The 19,425-nt window shown below is 56.4% G+C and overlaps 2 protein-coding genes across 2 annotated transcripts in view; one reads left to right on the top strand and one right to left on the bottom strand.

Annotated features, from left to right (window-relative positions):
- Positions 1–238: 238 nt before the first annotated feature.
- Positions 239–2,397, bottom strand: LOC136571961 (probable serine/threonine-protein kinase clkA). Its single transcript, XM_066572579.1, has 4 exons — positions 2,359–2,397; positions 1,619–2,230; positions 911–1,270; positions 239–802 (listed from the first exon to the last, which is right to left on the bottom strand). The coding sequence occupies exons 1-4, from the start codon at positions 2,395–2,397 to the stop codon at positions 239–241; spliced, it is 1,575 nt and encodes a 524-aa protein (XP_066428676.1).
- OTUD7B (OTU deubiquitinase 7B) overlaps positions 2,388–19,425 on the top strand; it is a 62,226-nt gene continuing 45,188 nt past the window's right edge. Inside the window, exon 1 of the mRNA XM_066609178.1 lies at positions 2,388–2,660. Coding sequence (XP_066465275.1) covers positions 2,648–2,660 — 13 coding nt within the window. The 5' untranslated portion in view covers positions 2,388–2,647. The remainder of the gene's footprint in view (positions 2,661–19,425) is intronic.

A 19,425-nucleotide genomic window follows, 5' to 3' on the forward strand; every position in this document is an offset into this window, starting at 1 on the left:
TTGGTAGTAGCAGTGAGGCCTTCCAGCGATCCCGCTCCTCGCCAGCCTCACTCCCTACGGCGCTGACCTCTTGCGTCTGCCATTCACAGCATGGACCTCACCTGAGGAGTATGGTAAAGACGCTGGCAGTGATGGCACCATGCCAAGATGTTTGCCCTTAAAGGGGAAGTCTACATTCACTAGAGACAGGAAGGGGCATCTCCCCAGAACTGATCCTGGGGGTCCCGGAGAAAAAATCCTACAGTGGGTAAAGCTCGGCCTGCTGGGAGTTGTGGTTCTTATTGTAGCACTTGGCCTGCAGGGAGTTGTAGTTCTTACTGTAGTGCTCGGCCTGCTGGGAGTTGTAGTTCTTACTGTAGCGCTCGGCCTGCTGGTTGTTGTAGTTGTGAGTGTAGCGCTTGGCCTGCTGGGAGTTGTAGTTCTTATTATAACGCTTAGTCTGCTTGGAGTTGTAGTTCTTAATTGTAAAGCTCGGCCTGCTGGGATTTGTAGTTCTGGGTGTAGCGCTCGGCTCACTGAGAGTTGTAGTTCTTACTGTAGAGCTCAGCCTGCTGGGAGTTGTAATTTTTATACTGTAGCGCTCGGCCTGCTGGGAGTTGTAGTTTTTACTGTAGCGCTCGGTCTGCTGGGTGTTGTAGTTCTTACTGTAGCGCTCGGCCTGCTGGGAGTTGTAGTTCTTATTATAAAGCTTGGCCTGCTGGGAGTTGTAGTTCTTACTGTAGCGCTCGGCCTGTTGGGAGTTGTAGTTCTTACTGTAGCGCTCGGCCTGCTGGGAGTTGTAATTTTTACTGCAGTGCTTGGCCTGCTGGGAGTTGTAGTTCTAACTTTAGGGCTCAGCCTCCTGGGAGTTGTAGTTCTTACTGTAGCGCTCAGCCTGCTAGGAGTTGTATTTCTTATTGTAGCGCTTGGCCTGCTGGGAGTTGTAGTTCTTACTGTAGCGCTCGGCCTGCTGGGAGTTGTAGTTCTTATTGTAGCGCTTGGCCTGCTGGGAGTTGTAGTTCTTACTGTAGCGCTCGGCCTGCTGGGAGTTGTGGTTCTTATTGTAGCGCTTGGCCTGCTGGGAGTTGTAGTTCAGAGTGTAACGCTCGTTCTGCTGGGAGTTGTCGTTTTTACGGTAGCTCTTGGCCTGCTGGGAGTTGTAGTTCTGAGTGTACAGCTCAGCCTGCTGGGAGTTGTAGTCCTTACTGTAGAGTTCGGCCTGCTGGGAGTTGTAGTTCTGAGTGTACAGCTCAGCCTGCTGGGAGTTGTAGTTGTGAGTGTAGCGCTCGGTCTGCTTGGAGTTGTAGTTCAGAGTCTAGTGCTGCTTGGAATTTTAGTTTTTACTGTAGTGCTTGGCCTGCTGGGAGTTGTAGTTTAGAGTGTACAGCTTAGCCTGCTGGGAGTTGTAGTTCTTACTGTAGCACTCAGCCTGCTGGGAGTTGTAGTTCTTACTGTAGCGCTCGGCCTGCTGGGAGTTGTAGTTCTGAGTGTAGCACTTGGCCTGCTGGGAGTTGTAGTTCTGAGTGTACCGCTCGGCCTGCTGGGAGTTGTAGTTCAGAGTCTAGTGCTGCTTGGAATTGTAGTTTTTACTGTAGCGCTCGGTCTGCTGGCAGTTGTAGTTCTTATTATAAAGCTCAGCCAGCTGGGAGTTGTAGTTCTTACTGTAGCGCTCGGCCTGCTGGGAGTTGTAGTTCTTACTGTAGCGCTCGGCCTGCTGGGAGTTGTAGTTCTTACTGTATCGCTCGGCCTGCTGGGAGTTGTAGTTCTTACTGTAGTGCTCGGCCTGCTGGGAGTTGTAGTACTGAGTGTAGCGCTCGGCCGGCTGGGAGTTGTAGTTCTTATTATAAAGCTCAGCCTGCTGGGAGTTGTAGTTCTTACTGTAGCGCTCGGTCTGCTGGGAGTTGTAGTTCTTATTATAAAGCTCAGCCTGCTGGGAGTTGTAGTTCTTACTGTAGTGTTCGGCCTGCTGGGAGTTGTAGTTCTTACTGTAGTGCTCGGCCTGCTGGGAGTTGTAGTTCTTACTGTAGCGCTCGGCCTGCTGGGAGTTGTAGTTCTTACTGTAGTGCTCGGCCTGCTGGGAGTTGTAGTTCTTACTGTAGCGCTCGGCCTGCTGGGAGTTGTAGTTCTTACTGTAGCGCTCGGCCTGCTGGGAGTTGTAGTCCTTACTGTAGCGCTCGGCCTGCTGGGAGTTGTAGTTCTTACTGTAGCGCTCGGCCTGCTGGGAGTTGTAGTTCTTACTGTATCGCTCGGCCTACTGGGAGTTGTAGTTCTTACTGTAGCGCTCGGCCTGCTGGGAGTTGTAGTTCCTGGGCCTGCTGTGTACGCTCTGGGTGTGAGGGAGAGCGCGAACAAGTGTCAGGGGGCGTGGCTGCCTGTCACATGACCGGTGTCTGGGGCGCAGACTACAGGTCCCGTCATGCTGTGCGGTGGCCGCTGAGTACTCGGACTGAGCCGAGCGGGGAGCTCCGGAGCCGGGAGTGCGGATTGTATGCCGGGGTAGGAGACGCGCCGGCGGGGAGGAGCTCCGGGACATGAGCGCGGCGCCTCCGCCTGAGGGGGCCGACAGAGGACATGCTGCTCCGGGACTGCCAGCCTACTCTAGTGCCCGGCTCTGGCCTGGACTAAGCGTGGAGCGGCGGCCAGCACACTGACGGACAGCGAGCACAGCATGAGCGCCAAGGGTGAGTGCCGCCCGGCCACCGGCTGCCAGGAGGGGGCGCTGCCCGGCACGGGGACAACTTCTGCTGGGGTCCTGGACGTGGGAGGGGCGCCTGTGGGAGTGTGGAGCCGTGCGGTGCTGGGGGCCCGGGGAGAGAGGAGCCGTGTGGTGCTGGGGGCCCGGGGAGAGAGGAGCCGTGTGGTGCTGGGGGCCCGGGGAGAGAGGAGCCGTGTGGTGCTGGGGGCCCGGGGAGAGAGGAGCCGTGTGGTGCTGGGGGCCCGGGGAGAGAGGAGCCGTGTGGTGCTGGGGGCCCGGGGAGAGAGGAGCCGTGTGGTGCTGGGGGCCCGGGGAGCGCGGAGCCGTGTGGTGCTGGGGGCCCGGGGAGCGCGGAGCCGTGTGGTGCTGGGGGCCCGGGGAGAGAGGAGCCGTGTGGTGCTGGGGGCCCGGGGGGAGAGAGGAGCCGTGTGGTGCTGGGGGCCCGGGGGGAGAGAGGAGCCGTGTGGTGCTGGGGGCCCGGGGGGAGAGAGGAGCCGTGTGGTGCTGGGGGCCCGGGGAGAGAGGAGCCGTGTGGTGCTGGGGGCCTGGGGAGAGAGGAGCCGTGCGGTGCTGGGGGCCCGGGGGGAGAGAGGAGCCGTGCGGTGCTGGGGGCCCGGGGGGAGAGAGGAGCCGTGCGGTGCTGGGGGCCCGGGGGGAGAGAGGAGCCGTGCGGTGCTGGGGGCCCGGGGGGAGAGAGGAGCCGTGCGGTGCTGGGGGCCCGGGGGGAGAGAGGAGCCGTGCGGTGCTGGGGGCCCGGGGGGAGAGAGGAGCCGTGCGGTGCTGGGGGCCCGGGGGGAGAGAGGAGCCGTGCGGTGCTGGGGGCCCGGGGGGAGAGAGGAGCCGTGCGGTGCTGGGGGCCCGGGGGGAGAGAGGAGCCGTGTGGTGCTGGGGGCCCGGGGGGAGAGAGGAGCCGTGTGGTGCTGGGGGCCCGGGGGGAGAGAGGAGCCGTGTGGTGCTGGGGGCCCGGGGGGAGAGAGGAGCCGTGTGGTGCTGGGGGCCCGGGGAGAGAGGAGCCGTGTGGTGCTGGGGGCCCGGGGAGAGAGAGGAGCCGTGTGGTGCTGGGGGGGCCCGGGGAGAGAGGAGCCGTGTGGTGCTGGGGGGGCCCGGGGAGAGAGGAGCCGTGTGGTGCTGGGGGGGCCCGGGGAGAGAGGAGCCGTGTGGTGCTGGGGGGGCCCGGGGAGAGAGGAGCCGTGTGGTGCTGGGGGGGCCCGGGGAGAGAGGAGCCGTGTGGTGCTGGGGGGGCCCGGGGAGAGAGGAGCCGTGTGGTGCTGGGGGGGCCCGGGGAGAGAGGAGCCGTGTGGTGCTGGGGGGGCCCGGGGAGCGAGGAGCCGTGTGGTGCTGGGGGGGCCCGGGGAGCGAGGAGCCGTGTGGTGCTGGGGGGGCCCGGGGGGGGAGAGGAGCCGTGCGGTGCTGAGGAGCCGTGCGGTGCTGGGGGCCCGGGGAGAGAGAGGAGCCGTGCGGTGCTGGGGGCCCGGGGGGGGAGAGGAGCCGTGCGGTGCTGGGGGCCCGGGGGGGGAGAGGAGCCGTGCGGTGCTGGGGGCCCGGGGGGAGAGAGGAGCCGTGCGGTGCTGGGGGCCCGGGGGGAGAGAGGAGCCGTGCGGTGCTGGGGGCCCGGGGGGAGAGAGGAGCCGTGCGGTGCTGGGGGCCCGGGGGGAGAGCGGAGCCGTGCGGTGCTGGAGGGGCCCGGGGGGAGAGCGGAGCCGTGCGGTGCTGGGGGGGGGGGGGCCGGGGGGAGAGCGGAGCCGTGCGGTGCTGGGGGGGGGCCCGGGGGGGGCCCGGAGCCGTGCGGTGCTCTCTCCCCCCGGGGGGGCCCGGGGGGAGAGCGGATCCTCTGGGAGATGTACCAGATCCTCTGCTGGCAGTCAGATGCAGTGCCAGCCTCCCTTTTGGGCAGGTTACCCAGGTTGGTGGGTCTGGTTGGCACCTGGATTTGTTGGTCAGATGGTTGTCTATTCTTGTGTGTGTGGTATTGGTGGCACTAACCGGGCACACTTGGTGGCATCTCTGTTGGTGTTACATACATTGAATTATGTTTTAGGCTGGTCTGTGCCAGTCACCACCAGTTTGGGCTGCTGTTGGTGGCACCTTTGGTTGGGTGAGCAACACTATTTTGGGGTCTACCAGCTGGCACACAGTGGGTGCTCCCTCCGAGGTTCAGAGGACTCTTTGTAGAACAATCGGGTGATGCCATCCTGTTCCCCAGATGTTACCATTCTACCGCCTTACGTGTGACGGGCCCGGGCATCGGCAGGACTGTTGGGCACCACGTCTGTGAGGAGGGGCAGTGCCAGGGCTTCACGGTGAGGAGTTTTATTGCTGTTTGCTTTAGGTTGTTTGCACTAAGCCTAACGTTTCCCTCGATTTGCCCGGCTGGCAGAGCTGCGTTCTGTGCCACCTGCAGATGCCAGGCCTGCAGCTGTTTGAGCAGGTGTGGATGACAAGCCTTCTGTGTACGGAGCGGGCGACGATGGCCGCCCGTTACCACCGGTATGTTCTGCATCATGACCAATCTAATCAGTGACTCATTGGTTGCCACTACAACTCCCAGCATGCCTGACAGCCACAGGCTCCAATGCGATGCTGTAAATGGTCTCGCTGATCCCCTGTGTGCAGCTCCTCTGCAGATGTATGCGTCTCCATGGTTACAGCTGATCTTGGTGGAAGGCCTCGGTCCTTCTCCCTGCAGCTGCTTGGCATTGGGGTCTCGGGCTGCAGGCTCGCCCGTGTCGGAACTTCCTTGCTGACTTGCGCCAAATTCTCGGAGTAAGTAGTGCGGCATTCTGCGTTATGGCATTGTCGCCGTCGCCCGTGGAAATGCCACCGGTCACTTTTATTAGTGGCGTCTCCTGCTGGCAGCCGATCAGACCTTCTGTGGCCGCCGGTCTGTATACATGGGTGTCGTCTGCCCTTTGCTTCTCTGCTCTCGAGGCATTCCTCAGGCATGACCTATGCCAGTCCTTGAGGTTTCTTCAGGGCCCGGCGGCGGGCACACGCGGCTCTCCTGGCATATCTCAGTGATGAGAGAACTTCTGGGTGATTCAGAGGGCGTGTGGCGTTCTGACTGAGGGGCGAGGGTGCGGGAGGGACAATAACAGGTCCTGGTGAAATGTCAGAAGTTTGTTACCACCACTGGACGGGCGGCAGTGCCCATCACTCCAATGTACACACTCCACCGCAAGTCTGTTGGGGGTCTCGGCTGCCGGACCCTCAGCAATCAAAACTTCTGAAGTCCCGTCGGAAGTTTGTAAAAAGTTTAGTTGCCCTTTACGTGAAGCTGCAACTTTTAACTTGACTTTTGCTAATTTCATTTTTCAGTTGCTTACTAGCTCTGCTTCCTGTCAGTGACTGGAAACCTCCTCCACATCTGTGCACCGGGTCACACTGTGGGACCCCGCATGCGGAATCTGACCTGGTCGTGCGCAGCCGGCCTTTGACTAACACAGGCACCTGGACGACTAGATACAAGGAGGTTTCCATTCACTGCCAGCAAGCATAAATGTTGAATACGGTGAGGCTTTAGGCCTCCTGTCCGCAGCGGCTCGGATTCCGCAAAGTTACAGAAGTCTTCACTGTACGATGTTTCAAGCTAAAACCGTAAATTTTCTTGGTGTCGGCCCGTGCTGGTGGTGCTGCCATGGGGGTCATTCAGAAGTGGCGGGCAGTGCCCCCGGAGCAGGGAGGAGTGGCGCTGTATAAAGAGGGCGCGATAATAGTCATGGCGGGGTAATAAATCTCTGCGCTCAGTCCTAACAGTCACCGTGGTAACCTGTCCTTATTAATTAGTGACATTGTGTAAGTAGCAGCCGCCTAACGCTCCTTCGTCCAAGTCTTGCGCCACCGAGCCCCGCGGAATGCCCTCTAATGATGGCCTGTGCGTTCTGGAAATGGCATCCACGTGCCACACGAGCTGGATTGGGGGATTGCTTTTTAAGCAGTTCTCTGAGGACGCGGCTCCTTCTACACGCAGCGATAATCGTTCGCTCGTTGGTCGCCTTATAGAGGGATCGTTCCGGTTGAGTCACTTACTGCGCAGCGGATGTGCGTACTGGGCGACCGCTGATCAGCGGCGTATGACCGCGCCAACGATGATTGTTACGCCCGCGCAAGATGGACGGATGAGAAGCGCGCAGATTGTTTACACTGAACCAATATTGGGCAAATTTCCATGCTTTTTTGACCAATAATCATTCCGTGAAAAACACCCTGAGGCCGCCATGACACGGCCGGGAAAATGGCGTGAGATCCGTGTGTTGTGATGCGCAAATCTCCCATGAGTATGAACCCTGTTCTCTGAATGTAGTCCTATGACTGAGGGTGTTTTTGGGTTTTTTTTTTTTTTTTTCCTCCCCATCGCGGTTCTGAAATAAATCGCGTCGCGTCCGATATCTTCCCGTTCCTCAGAACGTGCCGCCGCCGTTATTTGACCAATGACAGTAAAGCGCGTCACACGGAGCGCAATGCGAGTTTCTCGTTAAAAACAACGGGAAACACTCGGTGATCCTCCGCGGTGGCTGAAAGCTGCGCCAAAGTATCGCTGCTTCACAGAAGGGATGGGAGGCGTTCCTGACAGAATAAACGTCTTGCGTCCGCAGGTAAACAGCCTGTTTGTGCGCCGTATTGGGCGGGGCTTCATATCGCGGCCGCCTCATGCTGGATTCACATAGGCGAGGTTCCCGTGTGAGTTGTGTGTGTCGCAAGATGCGCAAAACGTGCTCAGAAAACAACCCGCCGTCCTCGCTGGGGCTGTTTACACGCGTGTTTTTCGTATGGCAGCAGAGATCGCAGAAAACACGGCCGTTATTTGTTATGGGCGGGAAATAGCGTGTTGATTGTAGGCGAAGCGTTCTGCGAATCTTCTACCTGCAAGAAGCAGATCTCACGTGCCGGTAGACGGGTTGTAGTTACAGGCGGGCGCCATGTTGGTCCACGAAACTTACAGCGCACAGTTCAAGCGGTCACTGCGCACGCGGGAGTCACATGTTCCAATAGGAAACCTTGAGGAATGACCGCTCGCTGGCGTGTTCGTGCGACGCAGTGTGTTTATTAAATCCGCTAATAGGAAATAAGACTCGCTGCCATCTTTTTACCTCCCATCATCGCCGTGCGACCGGATCCATCTATAGTAGCGGGTTCTACTTCCGTATAATGGCGGTCCATCACACGGCGTATCTGCGCTCCGTATTACGCCTCCATTCCATATAGACAGTATAAACCATAATGCTGCATCCGTGCGACCGACCAAACCGCATAAACACCACTGTCCGTTTTGGAGTCCACCACGGGTCTGTCCCGCCGCGTACGGGTGGAGCAGGTGACCCCGCTCGTGTCCCGCCGCGTACGGGTGGAGCAGGTGACCCCGCTCGTGTCCCGCCGCGTACGGGTGGAGCAGGTGACCCCGCTCGTGTCCCGCCGCGTACGGGTGGAGCAGGTGACCCCGCTCGTGTCCCGCCGCGTACGGGTGGAGCAGGTGACCCCGCTCGTGACCCGCCGCGTACGGGTGGAGCAGGTGACCCCGCTCGTGTCCCGCCGCGTACGGGTGGAGCAGGTGACCCCGCTCGTGTCCCGCCGCGTACGGGTGGAGCAGGTGACCCCGCTCGTGTCCCGCCGCGTACGGGTGGAGCAGGTGACCCCCGCTCGTGACCCGCCGCGTACGGGTGGAGCAGGTGACCCCACTCGTGACCCGCCCCGCTCGCCCCCGTGGTCTCCTGCACCTCTTCCTGCTCTTGTGAAATCCCAGTTTATCATGGCTTTATGACATAATGATCGGCCGCTTTATTGCCCTCCATGTCAGCAAGTGTCCTTAAAGAGAAACACCCCTCGGTATCACCTGGCTGACATTGCAGGGACCCGGACGTGGCACCCCTGCGCTGCAGACCCATACCTAGTCGGAGGTCCTGTTGGAACGTCTCACCCTAAAGAGTTACATTTCGGTTGTGTGATTGTTCCCAGTGAGAGGAACCCGGTAATCTTGTAGATAGGAGACCTTGCAATGGCTACAGACATACAGGATGTTACAGCGGCCTCTGTGGACCCTTCATCAGACCTTACATACTCTCCACTGATGCAACGACCCCCGAGGAGGTTCATTCCATTCCTGAGGGCATCAAACATGGCCGTACATCTGGACTCCCGCATTCTTCTGCCACTTGAAGTCTCCCTTCAGTATGATTACCCCCATACTTGTGGAGTCGCTCTCTGTGGATTGGTTGGATGTGAGGGCTTCTGGGAACAAATATGGCCGCTTATGCTAAATACGCTGTAAAATGCCCAGACGGGTCAGACTGACATGCATGGCGCTGCCCGCTGCCCAGCGTCAACTCAGACGACCTCCTATATCAGGACTGATGAACTACTTTATAATCCAACTGCTCTGCATGTCCTGCTGAGCTGGAGGAAACATGGCCTGCAGTGTAAAGCATGGCTGCCATTTAGGGCTTCTGCCTTAGGGTACGGCTAAGCTTAAGGTGGTCTGCAATCCGCCTTCTGTTATCAGTGATTGGGTTTGCTATACTCTTCCCCATGCTTTACACTGAAGCTCTGCTTGTGCAGGTGTGCTGCGGTCCATGTAGCAGTGATCTGCTCTTCTACTTGCATGGGTAGAGGGCATGACCAGCGTTGGCCATGGCAGCCATATTGGTTGGCACCCAGCTTTCCCAGGGACTGATGGCCTTTCACGTCTGCACCCGTTTAACCCTCTGATGCCGGGGTGACGGGCGGCGCCGTAACTCCGAGGTGTCGCTGAGCGGCGGTGGATAATTCAATCAACACATCCAGGAATCTATTTATAATGCGCTATTTGCGGCCCGGATTTCTCTCCGTCTCGCCTGGAGTGACTGCAGCAGAGCCGTCAGCGCCCGCCGCGGCCCATAATCCCCTCTTGTTACCGCCGCGCTCGTATTCGCATCCTCCTCTCCTCCTCTGGACTCCCCGCCGGCTCGCGCCAAAGTGTTCTTGTGGAAAAATCAAGTGTGAATTTGCATATGGCTGATCTAATAAGCGTGGCTGCCCGCCGCGGTTGTTGTGCGCAAATTGCGTAGAAATGTCACTTATTTTATAACGCCGCACGGATTTCGAAACCGCGGGAAGCAGAATTACGTGGAGGCTCCTTCCCACGGGTGGATTCTGCGTCCGTCCGTGAAATACGCCGCGGACACGAACTGCGAACATACCCTGTCAGATGTGCGGCCACGGACGCGGATCAGCGCCATTCGATGGAATCCGTGTCAGGCAGCGAATCGCAATTAATTTTTTTCCTGCGACAAATTTGCGCCATTTAAACAACGACTTAATTTCCGTTCACTTGTTTCATGGATTCGGCGCCAATTCCGTGGCTCATCCGCCGTGTGAACGTGGCCTTACAGGTCTGTGTCCTGCAATGCTCCTTCAACGCTGTTCATCCTGAGCCTCCTGCTTCATGAATGTAATAACATAACTGCAGTGCAGACTGACACACAAGCTGGGTGATGGGAGCAAAAGAAAACCAAGCGAAGCTGGAGGGCGCGTCATCCCTTCACCCGCCTGTCCTCGGAGCTGAACAGGAATAGCGTGGGATTACTGGACCCGAATGGCGCAAACGGACTGCAGCGGTCTGTCCGTCTCCTGGCGTTTTCCCAGATGAAATGGCGCAGCGCGCTGGATCTGTGCTGTTGGCGCCAAATGGAACCCCCGTGTCATCCTATATGAATGCAGATTTGTGCGCCAGTCACCATCTGACCTTGTCCGGAGCTTCCTGGTTCATGAATATAATGCTAGAACTCCAGTGCAGACTGACACGTACAACCTATGTAGCCATTCAGCTCTTCATCGTCGATGCAGCCCGGTGCCCTTACAGCACACACAACCAATGGCTTCCTCTCAGCGTCTGCCCTGCCGGGCTTTAGTGTGGTGAACCAGGAGGCTCAGGATGAGCAGAGCCAGGAAGTGTGTAACAGCAGCGTCCCTTTAAGGGTATGAAGCGCTCGGGGATGCCTCGCCATCTGCTCCGTTCTCAGCGTCTTCCCCTCCGCCCGTCTCCGGACCGCCTCTAGGGACCCGGCTTCAAGGAAGAGCAAATGGTGTCACGGCCAGCGCACCAACCGCGGCCGCCATGATGCCAGTCCCATGCAAGGAGCCCTGGGGTAGAGGGCCGCACCCGCTGGGTGGCACATAGGGGCTTATTCACACGGGGCTTCAGTTTTGATCCGTGAGATGTGTATACTTTGCCTATTTATTAACCCTTAGGTCGGCTGACTTCCTGCGTAATACACCTGTATCCTACGTATTCGCTCTGTATTTGCGCGATCCCGTTGGCGGTAACTGCAGATAATGCCAACCATTATCGTGAATCTGCATTGTGATTGCTTTACGGCTTCCGCAAATTTTTGCGCCGTTGGCGCTCGCCGTCTTCATAGTCTCCGGACGGTAACCATGGCAGCGGTTCCCATCCGGGCTGCGGCAAGCGGAGAGGAACACCCCTTTAAGAGGACGTTTAGTCTGAAGCGCTGGGTGACGACAATATGGCTGCCGTACAGGGTTGTCGCTCAGCTTGCGCCGCCTCACCCTGTTCGGAGGGGGCGCGGCGTAAAATAATATGGCCGCCATATTGGCTCCCGCACGGCCGGTCGTGAAGCTCCACAGCTGACTGGTTGCTAGGGGTGACGGTGTGGGTAAACGAGGCCTGTACCCTCCATGTGCCAGCTGTGGGCACACGCCCGCGTGTCGTGCCATGATGGAACGCCCTCCATGACCTCTGTTTACAGTAACTTTCCACATTACATCAGTCTGGGCACAACTCTTCTCTTCGCCAAGACGAGCCTCCATTACACAAGACCCCCCCGAGCCCCGTTACTATGGAAACCTACTTGAATATCAGGACCGCCCGGGTGGGTAGTGATGCGGGCACCCAGCTCATGACTGTCTGGGATGCCCACCAGTGGCTGACAGGAGCGCAGCGGCGGTCGTGTGGTAAGGAGGAGTGGGCACTGTGGACCCCCGTCTAGTGATCCTGGGGGTCCTGATGGATTTTGCGATTTTCCTTTTTAGGGTACGTTTTCAGGTAGCGGAGAATCTGCGCAAAAGTCCGCAACATCAAACCTGTACCAATTACTGTGTATTTTGGGGCTGATCCGTAATGGCGCTCGCCCTCGATGGAAAGGCTGAAACTGCGGCGAATCTGTGCCAAAATGTGCGGCAGACACCCGTCCCCGAGCCGTCCGCACGGAACCGGAACCGCGCCGCCACAATGTGCGGCAGACATCCGTCCCCGAGCCGTCCGCACGGAACCGGAACCGCGCCGGCACAAAGCGGAATACCACAGCACATTCCACCTCTAAAAACTGCGCCCTAACCGGCAGCTTTTTGCACCATTTTTGGCGCAGATCCGTACGTGTAACCCGCCCCGGCGGTGGGCAAAACCCACATGGGGCGTTCTGAGGCGCAGATGAGCGGTTCAGCGTCCAGAAGTCGCTGCACTCCTTGATGCAGCCCCCCAAATGCCACCTCCCATGGTGCCTTATAGCCCCCTGTGGGGGATGAGAGCAGACAATGCAGTGAGCTCCTGGAGTGTCCTGGGCATACTTGGCCTGTGAAGTCATAGAGTGCGGAGGGCGGGAGGGAGCTGACCTTCCTCCACACAGCTTGTAAAACTAATGACAATAAGCACAACCGAGAAAGGAAAAGTCAGTTGACAACGAATATGGCTACCAGGGGGTCTCTGCCATCTAGATGTAAGCAAGAATGCCACATTCGCTGACAGCAAGCAGAGATCTGAAAAGGACAAGGATTTGAAACAAGTTATATTCTAAAGCTGCTGAAGTCAGTGATGGGGGCGTAAGCCGGGACCCCGCACTGCTCACAATGAGAGGGGGCCGGCTTACCATCAATGGCCTGAATGTGCATTCAGAAGCCCCTCTATTCTCCCGATCAGTGGGGGTCCGGGCTCATAGACCTCCAGCCTCCCTATCATGGGGTAGCATACATGCGGAGGGCAGCGCTGTTCTCTATACGCCCGCCTTCCTCAACTAGGATTCTGGGGGTCAGTCTCTTATGGGGGGGATACGTTTGGTTCCCAGGTTTGGGATGTTGGTGATCGGCGGTCCCGCCACCAGGTACCCCCCTCCGGATCAGGCACAGTGCCACCCGCAGCTGCACAAGGGGTTAAGTACATGTGTGTCAGGGAACAAGGTGTCCGGCGTGTGCGACGGCGTATTACGTCCCCGGTGGGTAAATAGCAGCCGCCATCTGCTGCAGGCAGGGCCAGTTGTGGTCACTCGCAGGCTTAAGCTGGTTTACCGCCACCCCCCACGGCCAAAGCTGCAGCAGCGCTGGCGGCCCGGCGGGCACTCCACCTCGGCGTGTGGGTGATGGGGGGGCTAATTGTCAGATGGGACAATGGTGGGCTCCGCCGCAGCCATCTGCTGCCACCGCTGACCCGCTCCACCTTCACACAAGCGGCTCCGCAGAACACGGGGGCCTGGTTATTGTTATTCCTAGCATCAGATACGAAAAAATCATGAAAAACTACCCGCTCCCTGACTTCCCTGAGCCGTGCAGCACTTGTGGGGCCTCAGAGGTGAAGCGCAGGACCTCTACACCGCCTCATCTGACTTTTTTTTTGCACCCACCTGCCACTTTATCAGTGCCATGCAACCCACTAGCTAACCTCTAAGGTGGTATGTTTTAAGTGCCCCCTAGTGGAAGTATTGGGTAAGGGTCTGTGTTTAGGTTTCCCTCGTTTTACTCTCATTGGCGCAGAAAGACGGATTCCTGATGATGGAACTGAATGGCGCCCCCAAACGGAGGCTTTAAAGGGGTCTTCCAGGGTTAGGATGGTCTCACATCTGCGACAGAGGTTCCGTCACAGATCCGCCCCAAAGCTGGGCAGAAAGTGGGCAGACCACATTGTAGTCAACAGGGTCCGCCCGGAACTGCTTGTTACCATCCGCGGGGGATTCCCCTTTCCTGCTTCTCGAATCCCCAGCGCAAGTGTGAAACCATCCATAGAAAAACATAGCGCCACCCTTGTCCATAGGGTTGTATGTGGTATTGCAACTCTTCTCCACTAAAGTGAATAGGAGCTGACCTGTAATACCAGACCCAACCCACGGACAAGGGTGGCGCTATGGTTATCTAACCCTGGACGACCCCTTTAAAGTGTTATAGGCCTGATAGCGGATGAGTTGACCCTTTCCTCCATGTTTCTGTCATCGGGGTCAGGAGTCGGAGGTGTCGTTTTGAAGCTGCAGACCTGCTGAGTAGGTGGCCCATGACAACACTTCCTGCCTCTGTGCTCTTGTAGCTCAGTATTATTATGGGGGGGGGGGTTTCAGGACTATAGCTATTGGTCTATCCCAAGGACTGGTCACTAGTAGTAATCAGCTGACGGTGGCACTTGGGTGATCACTGCTGTCATTTCACTTCATCCCGGGCACAGCGCCATATATTGTATAGTGGCCGTTCCTGGTATTGCCGCTCAGTCCCATTCACTTGAGCTGTTCCTGGGCCATGTGACTGACGAGCGTGACGTCATGTGCCTGAGTACAGGTGGCAGTGATCACCTACAGACCGCACCGATCACCGATCCTGAGGGTAGGTCATCAGTAGTAAATGCCTGGAAAACCCCTTTAATGGGGCGCTCGTTATGAAGGTGACGGCCGGATTCTCCTTGGTTTCTTTGCCGCCTCGGGGAAGGGAGTGTTGTCATGGGGACACAGAAGCTGGTCTAACCGCCCGGAACTTCATGATGAAGTAGTATATAATAAGGTATGTTTAGAAGACGGTAAGACCACCTTGGCGTGCTGGGCAGCAGGGGGCGCCCTCTCGGTTGCTGAGACCTGTAGTTTGTGTCTTCTGAGACCTCAGTGGAGATGTAGATACCGCTGACTTCTGCATCCGCTTGTCAGGCGCCTCGGGGGAGCGCTGTCGCCGTACTCTTCTCCTGCGTGCCTCACCATATCCGCGCGGGGGATACGAGCCAGTGCAGATAATGAGCCGACAAACGGCGCATTATGGGGCTCTTAAAGGAGCCGCCCGTCTGACAGATCATCGGTGCTTGTACAGGACCTGACAGTGCCTCGAGAGCCGAGGCTTCTCACAGCTGAGGGTCTGCTACAATGACTCCAGGCTAGACAATCCTATCGGACAACGTTGTATATGGTTGTCCAGCGTTGGAGTCGAGGGGCCGGCATTTCTGGAGAAACGGACTCCCTTCAGACCCGCCCCTGAGGCCCCTTGCCCAGCAGGCCACCGTCACCCTGTATAAAGCAGGAGGCTCCGTACATTGTGTAGTGGCCTGATGTGGTATTGCAGCTTCCTGCTCTATAGAGGATGAAAGCTGGCCCACCGAACAGCTGATTGGCCTAAATTCTAGACAACGGACCCCCGCTGATCAGCTACCCTTGCTGACCTATATCCGCAGGATAGATGAAGACCTGGAAAACCCCTTTAAGCATATTATTAGTGATGCGGATGAAGGGGGCGGAGTCCTGACATCCTCTCGTCCTCCTTAGACCGCTGCTGTTGGTATGGGAATTAAGTGCTGTATTTTGGATGGAGGTCCCCTTTAAGAGTAACGTAACCCATGATGATATCAGCGGAGCTCATGGTGTTGTTGTGGTCGGTGCCAGTACACAATGCCCGTCATGTGCTTGCTTAAGATATGCCCAAGAACAGGCCTGTGTTTGTCTGCCTCGTGGGCCCGGCCCGGCCCATTGTAAACAGAGGTTGTACAACGTAGGGGGTTGTGAGCCTCGCGGCTCGGCCGTCCGGACCGTCATGTACCAGCGCTGACATTCCTTACTAAGAGGGAGTCGGCCGCTGCCATGTCCTCTGCACAGGCTGGGATCCTGTGGGGGGCGCTATCGCTGCCCCGCACCCAGCGGGGTCAGATGCAGGAAGGGTTCCAAGCTAACTCGATAGAATGTAAGCTCTCCGGACAAGTTACCTGAGGGCGTATCCTCAGCCCGTGGTTAGTCACTGACTATACGGAAAGCACACAGACCCGCACCCATGAACCGAAATCACCCCTTGAAGTCTATGGGTGCGTTAAAAAAAAAAAAAAAAGTATTAGCTTCCGTGTTCACTGCGGGTGTTTTTGCGTAGGGTCAATGGACACGTGTTCACTGCGGTCACACGTCCGATCACTTTATGGGGGCGAATGATCTTCAGAGGGGTTTCCCGAGACGAGGATATTGATGCCCGGTCCTTGGGATAGCTCACCAATATCACATCAGTGGTCTTCACCTCTCAGGGCCCTTGCCGATCAGTTTTCTCATGGCTGCTGCGCTTCAGTGAGTGTCACAGCCATTTCTCCGCTTATCACACAGCGCTGTACATTTCATAGTGGCGGTTCCTGGTATTGCACTTCAGTCCTAGTCACTTGGTTGAGACAGAGCGGCTCCAAGGTCATGTGACAAATGAACGTAACATCACAGGCCTGAGAAGAGACAGGCAATCAGCTGATCGCGGACCCCCACTGATGATGATGCTCATTTTCCCACGTAGAGCTGTGATTGGTCGGCTGCGCGTCTCCTTCACATGGGCAGATGCGCAGCTCACCAGCGACCATTTTTATGTTTGTGCACACTGATCGGTGGATGAACGAGCGTTCAGATGTGCAATATATCAGCCGAGGAGAGTGAACGCCCTGATTATCGGGCAAACGGATATTCGTGCCTGGTTATCGGCCTGTGTAAAGGAAGGGTTGTAAACTATTGATGGCCCATGTGCAGGGATCCCTGACGATCAGCTGTTCCTGAGTCGCTGCGCTCATGCGTTGAGATCATTTCTGCAGGAAGCGCACAGCTCCGTTCTCGCTGCAGTGGTCAGGGTTGGTATTACAGGCCTTGAAGTTATTGAGAACTCTCCCTGCAATACCAAGCCTGGCCACTGCTGGGGGAACAGAGCTGTCTACTCACTGCAGAACACACCAGACAGTTGGCAGTACCCTGCTGACTTACGATTGATGGCCTGCCTGTAAGTAGTTTACAACTGGACGGCCCTTTAAAAATCTGACACACATGTATAATGTAATTTTGCGCGCGGAGGGTGTGCGGCAAATCCACCCCGTGTGAACACAGCGATCCAAGCAGCCAGAGGGATAGGTGCGTATTCCACACATGCTGCACTTAGCAGGTGCCAGGGTGACTGGTGGGCACTGCCAGCTCTGGAGAGGGGTACCAACAGGTTAATGGCTGCTGGGGTTCCCAGAACACCCCTTTATAAGGGAACTGCTGCCTTGTTAGGGAATTGCTATTTATGCAGTTGTCTGATCTGTTTGTGGTGTTTCCCTATTTACTATTGATTGGCCTATAGGAGGGGGTGTGCAGCGGAGCCGGACGTCCGCATTGGTGGTCATGACCAAGTCCAATGAGTGGGAGTGAAGCTGGTTATTACACTCCTGTCCGCTGACTGGCCGATCAGTGAGGATCCCTAATGGTGAATCACCGTGACCTGCTATCTGTTCTGTCTTTTTTTTTTTTAAACAGCGCCACCTTCTGTTCAGTGGTTGGGTCCGGTACTGCAGTGCAGTCCCATTCATTTGAATACTGCAGTACCAGACACAGCCAGTGGACAGGAGAGGCGCTGTTTCTTACCGGGATTCTGATATCCCACAAATGGGTAAATTATTTCCGAAGTTTCCCATAGCTGGAGATATGTGAGATAAAACAGTGATGCTGGCTGACACCAGCGGACAATAGATGTCACAGCAGCTCAGGGATCTGGTTGTTCAGTGGTTAGCACCAAGGGTCTCGGGTTGAGATCTCCGACCGCGTCCCCCAGTGGGCTGCAGTGCCCCTTTAAGCCTGCGGGCCGCGGGGTGGCCGGCAGCACCTGTAGGAGTCAGAACAATGTCCCCTCTGAGGGAGGAGGCGGGGTCACACGGCGCTTTTGTGAAAAAATGCGAACAAAGAGAAACCAGAGAGCGTCTTCAGCCAGACGAGCGCCGCCGGGGTTATTTATATCCGGCCGCTCGTGCTTTGTGTGTCATTATTAGTATTTTTGACTCTGTAAATGATGCGGCACCCGTGACTCGCCGCCTCGCCGGGTAACTCCAAGCTTCTGTGCGTTCTCCCAACCGCAGACTCAACAACTAAACTTTGATCTATGACCCACCCCAAAGTTCATGGTCACATGACCAGCGGACATGGATCTCGTCCTGTCAGACTTTGTGCGTTCCACTGGGGCGGAGCCTGGGCTGGCCAGAGATCTCCTGGAAGGTAAGATTGGATGGCTCACCTGGGTGTGTGAAGGCCCGGGCGGCCATGACCCACATGGGGGCTTCCGCTACAGTCCTGTCATCCCTCCTGATGTGTTTTAGTAAAATTGACAATGTACTGTTCCTCTGTAGTTCCTCCTGGAAATGCATGAATAGGTTGGCAGTTGAGTGTTACCGTCCCCCCTTGTTAGCGGGGTGTGTCCATACGCAGTCTAATAGTTAACTGATGTCAGACTATGGGGATACGCCCCCAATTTATACATAAAGTATGTCCAGGAGGAATAACAGAGGAACAGCTCAATGTCCAATTGTTTTATGGAGAATGTAAGAATGTTAATTTTTCTTGTGAGTTCGATCCAGTTTTTTGCGCTGCTGTGAATAGAAAATCACGGCCCGCCCTACTTTGGGGCGATATGGCGCATTATTTTATATGGAAGCAAAAAAAAATTTCGCGCGCGGGAAAATCGTATTAAAATCGCATGATGGAAGAAGGGGGCGCCATGTGTTTTTTTTTTTTTGTTTTTTTTTTCTTGCAACACTCATCGCACTCGCAGGCAGATTTGCAGATTTACAGGTGTGATATTGAAGCGCGTTTCTCGGGCGGGCATCGCTGCCCTATAAATACGCCCTCACTTGGTCATACAGGAGTCTTAAAGGGGCTCTCCTACAATTTTAAATGGCTTCCCAACCCCCTGTCTTTCCTGGTTGCTGCTGACCAGACGTGACTACTGCAGCCAATCACTGGTTATAGGTGGTCACTGCTGCGGCTAGTGATTGGCTGCAGTAGTCACATGTCTGGTCAGCAGCAACCAGGAAGGAAAGAGGGGTTGTCAAGCAATTGTAAATGATTGATTGGAACCCCCTTAAGAAAGCTGGGTGACGACTAGAAGGACTGACACATCTGAGTCATCTGATATCGTTCGCCTCTTCTGACACGTCTGTCTTAGTAAATACTTGAATCCCCTATAAAATAACCATTCTGCAGCTACTTGGAACTCTGCACAGTGTCGTCCCTCTGTTGTTCCTCCTGGAAATGTGGGTGTCAGTTTTCCTTGTCAAAGGGGCGTATCCCTATAGTACGACATTGTCATCACTGATTAGGAATAAGCTCCCCCCAACTGGTAAAATTTGCTTGTCAATTTAGTCATTAATGTGCTGTTCCTCTGTTACTCCTCCTGGACTACATAGAGTTCTAAGGAAAACTGCTTCAGAATGATTTTTTAAGGTATTTCCTAATACAGAAATGTTCCGATGGGTGACAGATGATTGGTCATCAGTCAGAGCTGTGCGGTATCGGAGGGCGCGGGGAGGTGTAATGTAGTGAGATGCCCGCTGGTCATCATATTTACCACTGGCCAGGATTGTACAGTGGCCATTCTGCCTCTATGGTACCACCGGACTGAATGACTTTTACGGCATAATGAGGCAGGTGTGCCATTCAGGAAACAGGAAAGCTGGGTGACAACCCTTGTGGGACTCGTGAGGGCGGCCATAATGGTCCTTCACTGCTAGAATAAGGAATTGTCTGTAGCTGCGACTAGAGGACGTAGACTTGCGG

The sequence above is a fragment of the Eleutherodactylus coqui genome, chromosome 6, assembly GCF_035609145.1.
Source record: "Eleutherodactylus coqui strain aEleCoq1 chromosome 6, aEleCoq1.hap1, whole genome shotgun sequence".
Lineage (NCBI taxonomy): Eukaryota > Metazoa > Chordata > Amphibia > Anura > Eleutherodactylidae > Eleutherodactylus > Eleutherodactylus coqui.